This window comes from Colletotrichum lupini, chromosome 8 (genome assembly GCF_023278565.1).
Source record: "Colletotrichum lupini chromosome 8, complete sequence".
In the NCBI taxonomy this organism is placed as follows: Eukaryota; Fungi; Ascomycota; class Sordariomycetes; order Glomerellales; family Glomerellaceae; genus Colletotrichum; species Colletotrichum lupini.
The window spans coordinates 3690889-3704697 of NC_064681.1; the positions used below are offsets into that span (position 1 = coordinate 3690889).

Sequence of the window (13809 nt, forward strand, 5' to 3'; positions counted from 1 at the left end):
ACAAGCCGCTAGTCTCAAATTGCTTGGTGCTTTTCTCCAGATAAAACCGCATTTTCGCTGGTCTCAGTGACCTCATTCCCGTGAGCAACCCGCTGAACATGTGCTTCCTGTCTATCGACGTATTTCTTGGGTCTTTTACTGGCAATCGCGTCCTTATCGCCAATAACGAAGAGAGGAGGGTTGTTGCGATAGTACTCGTCGAGGTCTTCGAGTGTTCGGTTTGCTAGCATGCGTGTTAGACGAATTTTGACCGAGGTACCTCCATGCTTGGACTTGGAATTGGCCTTTACCTGTCTCAGGATAAAAGAGGTAGATGACAGGCAGAAACGCAGCGTTTAAGACTGTAAACACGATCCAAAACTTCCATCCCAAATCTTGGATTCCGATTGGTGTGATTTGGACAATCACATAGTTCGTCATCCTGAATAATGTCAGCTGATTCAAAACAGAACGATCAAAGACTTGATGTACCAATTGGTGGCTGTAGCCACTGCAGCACCTTTTGTTCGCATGGCGATCGAGTTGATCTCTGTAGGGTAAAGCCAGGGAACACCCAACATTCCCAGGCCGAAGGCCATGAAGTAGAGAAAGAAAAAGACAATGGATCCCTCTGATGCTCTACGGTCTCCTCCCGGGCCACCATACCTGAGAAGAATCGTGATAACGAGAAACGCTAAGCCTTGACCGGCAGTAGATAGAAGCATCAGTCCACGCCGTCCCCATCTCTCAACTAGGGTGACGGAGACACATGAGAAGATCAGATAAGTCAGTGAATTGACAGCGGTTAGAAGACGCGCCAGCTCGTTTGATAGGCCTACCGCAGAGATCAAAACGGCCGGCATGTAATAACTCATGATGTTGATACCTGCATGCAACGATATCTTAGAGGCACTTGGCGCCATCCCTTCCAGAACCAAGATCCATCTTACCTTCAAATTGCTGCATAAATTGCGTGCCAGCCCCTAAAATGATTCTGCGCAGTGGTTTGGTCGCACCAGGATCAGGCCGCAGCAGATCTCTCCACCGGATATGATGTTCTCTTTCGTAGTCGATACTGAATCGTATCTCTTCCTTCTGCGAAATAACGAACGCATCGTCTTCTGGTTTCGCCTCGAGACAGGCAAGAATCTGTGTGGCCTCTTTCTCCCGCCCATGTGACATAAGCCACCGGGGCGACTCGGGCAGCCATGGAACGGTGGCGAATAGCGCGATGATGAAGACGAATTGGAAGGCGAGAGGGAACCTCCACGCGACAGCACCGCCTGCGTATGACAACCCAAAGTTGATCCAGTTACAGAGGGAGAACCCGACAATGTTCATCATCATCTCAAACATGACTAGCTTCCCACGCCAGTGAGCGGGAGCTGTCTCTGTTTGCCAAATCGGGGCGGTAGCCGTGTTAACTCCGTTGCCGATTCTGTTGTGTAGACATGAGCATGATTTTGCCTCGTCATGGAACGAGCGAGGGCATTGGCTGATACTCACCCTAGCACAATGCGCCCAACAAACATCTGGGCCAAGCTATAAGATGATGCCATCAAGATGGCGCCGATGCTCATGATCGCGGTACCGATGAGGATGGACTTCGTTCGACCCAGTGATTCCCCAATAGTGAATGCCAAAATCGCTCCGACGAAACAGCCAATGTCGTATATTGCTGTGATTGTAGATAGCATACGGGTCTTCTCCGGGCCGACGAGGTCATGGAGCTCGAGAAAATCGTCGGTCACAATGACACCGCTGAAGACTTTGCTCGTGTTAGCATACGGCTCAGACCTTAGGGAAATCGCTTACCTGCTTGGTCATAGCCGAACATGAGCATGTCTACACTGCATGCAAATGTAATCCAGTAAGTAAGCCATTTCCCCTTGAGCCCAAAATATGGCGCTTTGGCTACAGCGGTGGCCATCTTCGTTGCATGTGAAGTGGCTGTCCAGGGGCTAGTGAGATCTCGTATCAAATCCGTTCGTGGTCAATACACAGGTCTCCAAGTCTCCCAGCAAGTTTGATATGAATTGGAATTTATTGAAGGTGCATCCAGGTATTAGAACTGATCCTCGGATTACATGACCCGGGGGAACGGCTGACAAGGGTGTAAGATGTGGTCCGATTTCCTCCCCGTGGGGTTACGAGATCTGCGTTACTGGGAGTCTAGAGTAACTGTATGCCCAGGTGTATATGATATCCTATTGGCACCGGTTAAATGGGGTTGGAAAGATCGGGGTAATCATTTCCTGGTCCCCAGATTCACTCGATTATGGTCAAGCTGATTCCATCTGTTTTCCACATTCGATCACTCTCCCCATAATCATTCAAACTTGGCGTAATGAACGAGGTCGAAGGTTTTCAAGAGGGAATAGAAAACAAAAGTTTTTTCACTCAAGACTGAAGGTAAAGTTGAGCCATCTGAGATGCCGAGAGCTAATGCGCGACAGCGATCATACACGGGAGGCCGAGTTGTTTGTGGTCACCGTGCCAAGGAAGAGGGGTTGTTAGTATCCCTATTACAGGGTAGTTAGTTCGAACCGTAGTTAACGAAGAGATTAATTAAACTATCTAAATATCTGCGTAGGTGTAAAAAGGAGGTTCTAACCGTAAGTTAGGCTAGCTACGATAATCGTAAATAGGGCCCCTAATTAGCCCCTGCGCAGTCGGCTATATACCGCGGTTAAATTAAACTTTTAATCTAATACTAACTTTCTCTTTTTTTTATTAATTTAACTATTATAATTAGAGGTATAATTCGACCTCGGGCCCGTTTACTAAGTTATCTCCTTTTCCCCCTTTTTTTTACTCTTTTTATATAACCTATCCCTTTATTTATATAATAACTTTTCCGCTACTTACGAATTACTCTAATCCCTTATTTAGTACTACTTTTATAAAAGCGTTTACGAGGTTATTTTTACTATTAATCTAACGGATCTTAAGTATCTCGCGCCTTTTATATAATTATTTAAAGACTATAATATTAATTATAAACCTCTTTTCCTTTATTATTCCTAATTTAATAAAGCATTCGTATAGCGAATAAAAATCGGTATAAATAACTATTAAAATAAATAAAAGGCTAATTCGATTAGTAATCTTCTTTAGCATTATTAAAATCGTATAAGAGAGGTTAACGCCGTTAATTATATTATAAACCTCTAACGCTAACATACTCCTCGTTACTTACTTACTTTTAATTAACGAGTAATAAATTATATTACTATATATAATAAATTCGCTCTTACCTATACTCTCGTTAACTAAGATAATAATATACCCTAATTACGAAATAAAGTCGTTATTATTTATAAATAACCTATTAATAAAGACGTAGAGCTTACTAATTATAAAGTTAATTAAGTAATAAACGAGACCTCGATTAAAATTCGTTTACTACTACTTAAGCCGCTTATTAAGTATTTTAATATCTCGTTTAGTTAAATTTATAGCCTACGCTACCCTAGCGCAATTAAAAGTCGCCTTAGGCTAATAAATACTTATAATATATACCCCTCGCACAAGCTTAGCCTTATACTACTTCTTAATATTAATTATATTTAGATTAACGAGGTTAATCTTCTCGCCCTACCCCTTTTATTAAAAAACGACGGTTTCCTTTTTAATTATAAAAATCCTATTATTAAATACTAGGGGGGTATTTATTATAAAAACCTCTTTTAACTTCGCTACGAAGCCCGCTTTTTAAAGCTCCTTATCCTCCTTCTTTATAAAGTTAATATCAGATAGGCCTAATATATCGTTAGTTTATATTCCGACGATCCTAAATTAGTTATTTTCGTACTCTATAATTAATAAGCACGGGTCGTATATAGAGGTAACTATTAATAATTAATTAATATAAAAATTATAATAAGTAGCCCACTAATAGGTACCCAATTTTATGAGCCTATATAATAACTTTAGCACTTTAATAATCGTACTTTTTAAGTACTTACTAGCCATTTCCTTCGGTAAATAGGCCAGGATTTTCTTTATAAACCCTATGGCCGATTAGGTATAGGCCTAGGTAATATCATAGCTCTAAATCTCATATCCCTTTTTCTATAGTAATACTATTAGTACTATTATTAATCGTTAGCTATAGCGCTATATAATAGGTAATTATATAAGTAGCGTCGCTTTTTTAACGTCGCTATACCCCTAAATTACGTATTTAAACTTCTTATACGGTTAGGGTATTCCTTTTCCTTTAATTTCACAAACTATTCGTAATTTAAATATATAAAAGTTTATATACTTTTCTAAATCGTAAAAAATAAATTAATAGACCCCTCGATTGCGCAGAGTATTTATTTTAATAAAATCTAATTCCTTATATAGCTTTCTAGTAGTTATAATTACGCCTTCTTTACGTAGTTTAACTACTAGCTCGAAATCGGCTTTCTCTTTTATTATATAAAAAGTATTAATTACCTTGTTACTAATAATAAATTGCTACGTTAGTACTTACCGTTATAATCTCTCGCAACGTCTCGTTAGTAATATTAATACCCTTTCGGTAATTTCCTTTTCTTTATTATTTATTAATATTACTACGACGATTTTGTTAAAAATAATTTCTTATACCTCTACTGCGGGTTATATAGCTTCCCCTAGCTCTTCTTCTTTTTATAAATTAAAAATTACCTCAATAGGATCTATATAATATAATTTAACTACTATAATTAATACCTCGAGTAGCTAGTCGCAATCTCTCGTAACTATATAAAAACGCTCGTTAACGAAAATTAATTTATATAGCCTAGCCTATTATTAAATAATTTCGCACTATACTCGTATATCTAAATTTAAGGGTATATTTAAATTAACCCCTATATTAGGCTTATTGCGTATAGTAATTACTTTATTAACTTACTTTCTTATACTTACCTTACGTAGTGCTTATATTACTTTTTTAATTACTTAAGCTCGCTAGCTTATGTTTAGTAATAGTAGCAAAGCTAAGGTCGTTCTTAAATATACTTTAAATACTAAAAGCGTCGGTATAAGCCCGTTAGGCCTTATAGTATCGTTATAATATTTAAATACTATCTAAAAGCATTCGTTATTATTAAAATCGGGATTTTCCTCTTTAATAATTTTAAACGCTCTTTTTAACTACTAGTGCGCCCTTTTTACTTTTTTAATATTATAATACGCTTTAATAAGCACGACTTTTAACTATATACTATAAGCCGTTGCATTTTCTTTAAATTCTATTAATTTAAAACTAGTATTAGCGTCGGTTCTAATATTATTTAGCGGTCCTTAGTATATATCGATCTAGCTTTTTTGTAAAGCTACCTATACTATTTTTACTTATAAATCCCGTAAGAATTACTTTATTTAGAATAATATAGCCTCGTTAATTATATATAAGACCGGTCGACTATTTAAATAAAAAATATTAATAACGATCTCCTAATTAAAGTTAAGCTTATTACGTAATTTAAATTTAAATTTACGTAGGCTTTGCGCATTTATTTAGTATTAGTAATATACTTTTATTAATTACTCTAGCGCCCCTATTTTAATATTATTATTACTTAATTACTTTAGGAAGTTATATAGCTTCGTAATTAATAAGTAGCTAAATCTCTAGTATAGTTATCTAAGCTCACTTTCCGTTAGGTAATTAATTAACTTTATATCGTTAATAAGCCTTATAAACGCATACCCCTATCGTTATTTAACTATTTTAAAATACTTATAGCTAAAGATTCTATTCCTCGTATTATTAAATATAATACTTAATCGATCTATATTTTTTAAATATAAGAGAAATAGGGTATTAACGGGTAGGATATAAAAAGTTATCGTTCCGAAGTACGTCTCTACTTCTACTATACCTAGGGTAACGATTTCTTTACCTAAGCTAAAGCTAATCTTTATAATACCCGCTATTAATATATTAAGCGTTACTAATGCGATTTTCTATAGCGCTTAGAATTACCTTTTTCCTCTTATTAACTATTACGATGCCCTAGTATTTAGGATAATCCTATAGAAATTATTTAAGCCGTACCTTTCGCTCGCGTAGAATACTTATATAAGCTTAGTATTTAAGTAATTTAAATAATATAAAAAGGGCCCCTCTAGCTACTTTTAGAATTACTTAGTACTATATCTCTTCTCTTTAGATATTAAAAGAGTAGAATTCTGCGCTATTAGATTCGTCCTTTTGCCTACTTCTATATCCGTCGTCTAAGGGACCTTCCCTTATTATTTATAAATAAAAGCCTACTTATTAAGGGCTTCTACTACTTTTTATTTATTTAGCCTCGTATATCCTCCCGAGGCTAACGGGGCAAAGAAAGAGTAGTTAATATCGTTAACTTCGTTATAATCTAATTCGTTAGTATAAGAGGTAAAATCTTCCTTATTTTCTAAATTTTCTATAAGGTGCGAGTACTTTAGGCCACTAAATTAGCTACTTTTACTAGGTTCCGTACCCCTAGATCTACCCTTATATATAATAAGGAATTAGTTAAATTAATAAGAGCTAGTTTTACTATTTACTACCCTTAATTTTCTATATTATTCGTATAATTTAGTACGCTCTTCCTTAGAGTAGCTACTTAACTAATATCTATCCTTTTTATAAATAAAATACTACTTCTTTTATTACCCTACTCGCGAGTTAAATCTCTATTTATTTAATAAATCTAAGATTCCTTATTAGTAATTACCGTACCTAGCTTCTTTTCCTTTTTTATTATACGTTCGGTTAACCTAATAGTATTAGTAAGGGCTATCGTATACTTAAAAATAAGTTTAGTACGGCATTCTTACCTTAATATTAAAGCTAGATCTTAGCCTCGAGTAGAGCGTCTCGTAGTTTTTAGGTACTTAGTATAGAGTTATTTTTGCTTCTAAAACGCGCTAGACTATAATATAAAAATAATCTAACTTTCCGCTCGTTAGTCCCCTTATTTAGCTAGGTTTTCGCTAGCTTATTAATTCGATTAATAAGCTCTTTAAGGATTTTTACTCGCAATTTACCCTCTATTATCCTAGCTATAAATATAAAAAAAATCGCTCGTAGCTTAGATAGGAGCTCTAAATTCTTATTATAAGTCTCGAAGCGGCTTTGGATTACGTTAATAATACTAAAAAAGTCGTTCCGATCGAGATTACGTACCGCTTTATAATAATAATTAGAAGCCTTACTTATGAGTACGATATTAATTACTAAATAGTACTAGTATTTTCTAATCCTAACTTTTTCGTAATAGTTATAAAACATCGTTAGGGTCTTTTATAAAACCTCATACTTCCCCCCAAAATATAATTTCTTTTTTAAAAAAATCTTTTTAAAATTTATAAATTACTTCGTATTTATTACTATATTTTCGGTATTTATATACGATCCCTGCGTCGCTATGTATTATTAATAACTTTGGGTAGTCTACCTCCTTTCTTACTAGCTAATTAGTACCGAATTTTATATTAATAGCGGTAACGAGCTATAGATTAAAATAAGCAAAATTATTAATTATCGTACTTTTAGCACTATATTTTACTTCTATATATCCTTCTATAATAACAAATTACCGTTAGTAATTATAAAAAGAAAATCTAGGTCGTTTACCTTTTTTCTAAATTTATTAAAGCAATTATACGCCTTATTAACTTATACCTAGGTCTATATTACGAATTCCTCCTCTATAATCGTTACTACTAGGATTTCGTAAGGTTCTCGTAATTATAATTACGTTAGTAGTACCCCTCGCTTATAGAAAAATCTATTAACTGCTTTTGTAATTCCTAAGTTTGCGCTTACGAACTATTTATCTAGTTAATAGCTAAGGTCGTTTATAATTTCGTAAAATAGGGGTTGCCCCTATAGCCTCTTTTTTTTATAAACCTTAGTTAAATAAATTAATATTACGTTAATTTACTCGCTATTAAGTTAATTCGTAATTCTATATATCTACGTTCCCTAATAGTCCGGGTTAATATTTACCTACTTATAAGGGATTAGGATTCCGTTTAGGATCGGGTTTCTTCTTCTTCTTCTTTACCCTAACTTACTAAGGGTCGTGCTCTAGTTTATACCTATATTAATAGTCGCTAGCGTATTTAATCTTAATAAGGATATATTTAATCCGCGCGCTAGTTATAATAAATCCGTACTTTCGCTACTTAACGAATTTATTAAGGTTTAAGAAATTCCTACTTCCTCTCGCTATCTTACTACTACTCTCGTTTTTACTATTTTTAGTAATTATTATTACCTTTTTAAATCGCTAGCTATCGTACTTACTAAGATCCTCCTTTTTATTTAATATAAAAGGGTAAGTTTTAGTAATTCCTTTTAATAATAGTAGTAATAAACGTTTATATTACTATAAGAAAATGTAATAATTAGTCTCGGGATCTTTACTAGTTACTAATTTCCGCTATCCCGTATACTTTTAACCTCCTAAGCCTCGTGCTTTTTATAATTTCTAAATAGCTTCCTTCCTTAACCTACCTCCTCTAGGGCGGTATTTTATAAAAATAGTTAAAAATAGACGCTAAGCGGCTCGTAAAGGAGCCGTATAAGTAGTTAAGTATGGTTAGTAAAGTTAAGTCCTCTTTCTTATAAAGTCGCGCAGTTATTAAAAATACTTACTACGATTTACGCTTATATTAACTAAGGTTAGATACTTTAAAGATCCTTTTTCTTACGGCCTCTCGGTGCCCTATTTTATAGTTTCCTAAGCAGTCTTTTTTATAAGCTAATTATAGTTAAGTAATTATCGCTTACTAATAATCCCTTTTATTACTTAATTAATTTCTTAAAATTAATAATCTCGCGCCGGGAGCTAATATAAAAAAAAGCCTTTTAGCGGCCCTCTAAAAGATTCTTTTTTTTTCTCTTTAAATCCTTATCTTTTTAGCCTTTTCTTAAGTTAATAATAACTCTAGCGGGAGGTCGTAGGACTACTTTAGGGTAGCCGCCTTCTTTTTAAATTAATCTCTAAAATCCGTAATACTCTTAACTTAATATTATTAAAACCTCTAAATCCCCTCCTCCCTTATTAAACCGTCCCCTATACTATATTCCTAAGTAATACCCGGGGGGTAGTTAAGGGAGCTATAAAGAGGTCGTCTAGATCGCGGGCTTAAGGTCGTACTTATAAGATCTTCGTAATAATAAACTTTTCTATATACTATAAATCTCTTAGCTTAATAACTCCTATAAGGTTACCTTCGCTACTAAGTAAGAATATTTACGTTTAGAGATCCCCTTTTTTAATCGCATAGTACTCTTTTATACTATATTATTAAGCTCGTTTATTGCGCTAATTAATTAAGTAAGTAGTCGTTACGTAAGTATTTCCTTTTACTAATTTAATTAGTTAATTTCTAATTATAAGCCGGCTATAGAAAAGTCGTTTAGTAAAAAAGCTACTTGGGGCGATAGTAAAAAAACTAATTATTTAAATAGTTCTATTAATTAACGTAGTTTAATATAGTAAACGTCGACCTCTTATAAGTAATAAAGGGCTACGATTACTTAATTCCGTGCGGTATTCGAGAATTACCTCTTTTTTTATTTATTTTTATAAAGTTAATTAGTACGAATCTCCTATTCCGTATAGTATTAAGAGGTCGTCTCTTCTACGTAGCGAGATACCTTACTAATTTATAATAATAGAATTTAATTACTAATTAGTATTAGTATCCTTATTATAAGGTAGTTAGTTCGAACCGTAATTAATAAAGAGATTAATTAAACTATTTAAATATTTACGTAAGTGTAAAAAGGAGGTTCTAACTATAAGTTAGGCTAGCTATGATAATCGTAAATAGGGCCCCCAATTGGCCCCTGCGCAGTCGGCTGTATGCCGCGGTCGAATTAGACTTCCAATCCGACAGGGGTATTGCATCTCCTGACCACCATGCAGCCCAAGGGTGCCATAAGAGTCCAGTGATGAAGGATTAATTTCGTATTGTCTACTTTATGCCATGGGATTCTCACTTCTACAAGCTTCGATCGCAGTCTCAAGGATCTTGATGCAAGGCCCCGTTCGTGCTGCAGTCCCTCTGACCAGTCCTCTTCGAAGTTACCGTATCACTGTGCTAACAAATGTTTCTTCATCCATCTAGGGTGGGCGTATGTACCTACTTCATGGAGCATTAAACACTCTTTACATGTAACGGAAAATACTCATGATAAATGCTGCCATCTTCAGGAAAAGGTCGTTGATTATCTGAGCTCTATCGTCTCTTAGCTTGATAAAAGGTAAGGTAATTAGAGTCAGGCATCACAAAACTGTCACTTGATTAAAGCTAACAGCCTTAGTTCATGTATACCTTGTGCCAGTATATAAGTAGTCAGGCAGAAAAGCAGGTACGTCGCCACTGTGAGTCGAATACCATCCAGAACTTGGAAGCCACACGATTGACAATTTCAGTGATACAGACCTTTTTACTAGTCGGAAGAGTTGAAAGAAACGTTCTATTGAAACTACCTTGAGATCAATAAAACTTTGTGTCATGCGCGCCATGTCCACAAACGCTGTTGGACTCCACCAACCTTACACGGCACACTAAGGTTCCAAAGTCAATTTTGAGTGAGGCCGCAACCTTTTGGATCTTAATTGCGAGAGTCTGTTCAAACGTTGGCAATCATCGTAGGCTGTGGACACATATAGTCGAGAGCTCTACTGCCTAAAACTTGAAGAGTGCCAAATTCTTCCAAATCTCCATCTGTCTCAAAAGTCTCCCCCGCCTACAGCGATCAAAAGTCGATAACCCCCCCCCCCCCCCCTTCCAAATTTGCATTAGAAATCATCTCTCATACCAGGCATAGATCCCGCACAAACTTCCGGCAATCCGGAAGCCATCAATGCATCAGATACTGTCTCTCTTGCAGTGAACAGGAAACATCCTCTAGTAACCATCACGAGCCTACCAGACGAGGTCCATCACTTGGTAGCTTCAAATCTCTGCGAGCATTGCACAGGTTGTCTCACCAACCCAGACCAACCAAGCCACACCAATAGCGCCGAGCTTTTCAACCTCTATCTTGTTGACACTCACTGGCGAGACATTGCAACTCCGTACCTCTATCATGTCTGGGTTCTGCGTCAGACGTCAGAAAGCGCTTTTGCTGGTGTACACGCTCTTTGAACGTCCTGATCTCGCCAAACACATCCAGTAATTTTCTTTCAGAGAAGTCCAACCTCAGGCAATGGAAATCCCAAAGTTCGCCGTCTGAGAAGTCTTGAAATTTTACGAACCATGCCTCTCTTGGCACCTATGCACTGAAGCCGGTGGTAGAAATCGGCACAAGGTTGCGGGGCATGGTCTCCTCCGAGGGACAGCTATGTGGCACCAGTGGTTGATGCTGCAAACACCAGCCCTAGACACAGTATCAGTATATCATCAACACCAACTACATTTTCATGAGTACCCAGACATCGAGAAATTGGCTTTTATAGGAACTCAGCGCAACATGGACATTCCCACGATGCTGATGTTCGACAGCCCTTCATATGTCCCTCGTCAAGTTTACCCGCATACAACCGGCTGCTACGGACGCTACGGGCCCTACGGATGGCCTTTCGACGATAGTCGCAGCTTGCGTGATCTTGCAATCGAACGCATGTTCATACGCTGTGGCGGCATGGAAGGAATACAGTATATTAGCCACGGCCACATGGATTGGGTGGCGTGCCAAAACCTGAATGACTCTTGCGTGAGCTATACAATGGTAATGACCTGGTATGATCGCTTCCATCTTCCTCGCGATGCTTATCTCTTCGGGGTGGCTTCCGAGCCGTTTTCTTAGTCTACAATGTACAAGGACTGCTAGAACGTACCAAAAGAGGAGAGCTTCCCCAGTTTCGTGCCTTACACATCATCGCCGAAACCAACGCGGTAGAAATGAGCCCTGAGGAGCTGGTGATCAGACGACAACTAGAGGATTTGGGAGTGGAGCTCAAGTTTTATGAGCAAGACATACTGCACGGTGTGGATTACGCGGTCCTGGAAGATGAAGGCTGGACAGTAAATGATAAGATTGGAGGTTCGCTTGACTTTCAATTCTCGTCCAAGGAAACATCGTCCTGAGGCTTTGAGCCCCGAGAGATCACACGTTACCGAAGCTATGCACTATTCGAGAACATAGTATGGTACTTTATTTGCTTTTAATAAGAAGGTATCTCCAGACCATCTCAACAAGTTCAAATTACCGTCAGATGATGAATGAACATTTTAGGTGCCTAGTGACTTCACATGGCACCGCTCAGCCTGGCTCGGTAATTAAATGTCACTGTTTCCGACCTCCTCTACATTGCTCCTTAGTCACGCCTTTCCCGGAGAACATTGCTCTAGAAAGCAGCAAGACCACCGAGAGCAAGCATGCCAAGGGCACCCATAGAAGCCAAAGCAGGAGCAGCACCAGCCTGAGAAGCAGTGGTAGCCGCGGCAGCCGTGCTGCTAGCGCCGGCAGTCGGTGTGGCGGTGATCGAGACAGAGGCAGTCGCGTTAGAAGCAGCGGTCGATGCAGAAGCGGCGGCAGATGACAGAGATACGATGGCAGAAGAAATGACGGCGGAGGCGGAGGCGGAGGCAGAGTCGACGGGAGGAGCGGAGGCGCCGCCGGTGACCTCGCGGCAGAACTTGCCGGCGGCGGGGAGGAGCTGACCTGTTGTTGAGAGCAAGTGTCAGTCATGGTGTTGAGGCTGTTGCCTGGAAGATTGAAGGCGTGGAGCCTGGTAGATGTGCAAAACAGAAAAGGACTAAAGTGAAGTTGACGTACCAATAGCAACGTCAGAGCCGCAGGCTTGAAGGACGCAGTTGACGCCGACGGTGTAGATGCTGCGGTAGTTGTCCGCCTCGCAGACGCAGGCAGAGTCGTCAATGCTGCTGCACTTGGTGCCGTCCTTTACGGCCTTTGTGAGGCACTCGATGGAACACTTGGGGACGACGTCTGTGAACTTTTGTTGGGCCACGGCAAGGCCGGCGGTAGCCAGGAGGACGTATGAGCACTTCATCTTGAGGACTGTGATGAGGTTTACGGCTTTTCAGACGACACAAGAGACAGACTTTTTGGTGATGCTAACCAAGGAATTAGGAGACGAGTGATGGGCGCGGAAAAGAGAAAGGAAATCTTAGCACGTCTAGCTCTTGCCGGAGGTACATACGATGTTATATATGTACAAACACATAGGGCCTTCCAAGTCCATGGCTACCTTGGAGGGCAGGCCATGTTTCTGGACAATGTGAGAGTCAGGCCTCTGCATGTGGCGTCCGCACGCGAGGTAGTTCGACCCTCCCTCACTCCATCACCAGCGTTATTAGAATAAGGCGTTCGTGTTGAGTGATCCGATGGTGCATCCAAAGCCAGGGTCGGTTAGATGGTCCGGCCAACTTGACAAGAGGTTGTACCTCTATGCATGGCAGCCATGCCAGATCAGGATGCTCGGTTAGAGCTCTCTCGCTTCATTCGGGTCGCGTCCAGGGGCTTTTTGACGGTGAGGTGGAGAGGGGGACGCTAGCTTGGCCGTTGGTGAGAAGTGTCATTGGCTGGAGGGGAGTGAAGAGATTGATAAAGGTTGCAGAGGAGGCGTGGGGTAGTGGACGAAGAAAGTTATCTGATCCATCAGATAAGATTGGATGGCGTCGGCCCTCTAAGTAGGCCTAGGCAAGTTTTCAGCTTTGGCCCTGGTGTGCTCTAGCTACACCAGGTTAGTCCCAGTCCCTCATGGATTCCCCTGCCCTTGCTCGGTACGTGTTCCGATCAGTGAGCGCTTTTCCATCTCGTTGGTCATATTGACGATGTTGGTCCATGGTAGGCAAGGAACTTTTGCTCAGCCCGAG

The 13809-nt window shown here is 39.0% G+C and overlaps 4 protein-coding genes across 4 annotated transcripts; 1 reads left to right on the forward strand and 3 right to left on the reverse strand.

The window, feature by feature from the left end:
• Window positions 1–14: 14 nt before the first annotated feature.
• Window positions 15–1909, reverse strand: CLUP02_15585 (uncharacterized protein; the record flags this gene model as incomplete). The annotated part of the gene is made up of 6 exons (XM_049294509.1): window positions 15–223; window positions 291–421; window positions 472–865; window positions 930–1417; window positions 1486–1747; window positions 1795–1909. 6 exons carry the CDS (start codon window positions 1907–1909, stop codon window positions 15–17), a joined length of 1599 nt encoding a protein of 532 aa, XP_049151655.1.
• Window positions 1910–5676: 3767 nt separating this feature from the next.
• Window positions 5677–5904, reverse strand: CLUP02_15586 (uncharacterized protein; the record flags this gene model as incomplete). The annotated part of the gene is made up of 1 exon (XM_049294510.1): window positions 5677–5904. A coding segment is annotated over one exon (228 nt), but the record flags the coding sequence as incomplete, so codon positions are not given.
• Window positions 5905–9881: 3977 nt separating this feature from the next.
• CLUP02_15587 (uncharacterized protein) lies at window positions 9882–12057 on the forward strand (the record flags this gene model as incomplete). The annotated part of the gene is made up of 8 exons (XM_049294511.1): window positions 9882–9910; window positions 9971–10008; window positions 10090–10205; window positions 10621–10729; window positions 10790–11078; window positions 11144–11190; window positions 11256–11752; window positions 11830–12057. The coding sequence occupies 8 exons, from the start codon at window positions 9882–9884 to the stop codon at window positions 12055–12057; spliced, it is 1353 nt and encodes a 450-aa protein (XP_049151657.1).
• Window positions 12058–12317: 260 nt separating this feature from the next.
• Window positions 12318–12983, reverse strand: CLUP02_15588 (uncharacterized protein; the record flags this gene model as incomplete). The annotated part of the gene is made up of 2 exons (XM_049294512.1): window positions 12318–12634; window positions 12749–12983. 2 exons carry the CDS (start codon window positions 12981–12983, stop codon window positions 12318–12320), a joined length of 552 nt encoding a protein of 183 aa, XP_049151658.1.
• Window positions 12984–13809: the final 826 nt, after the last annotated feature.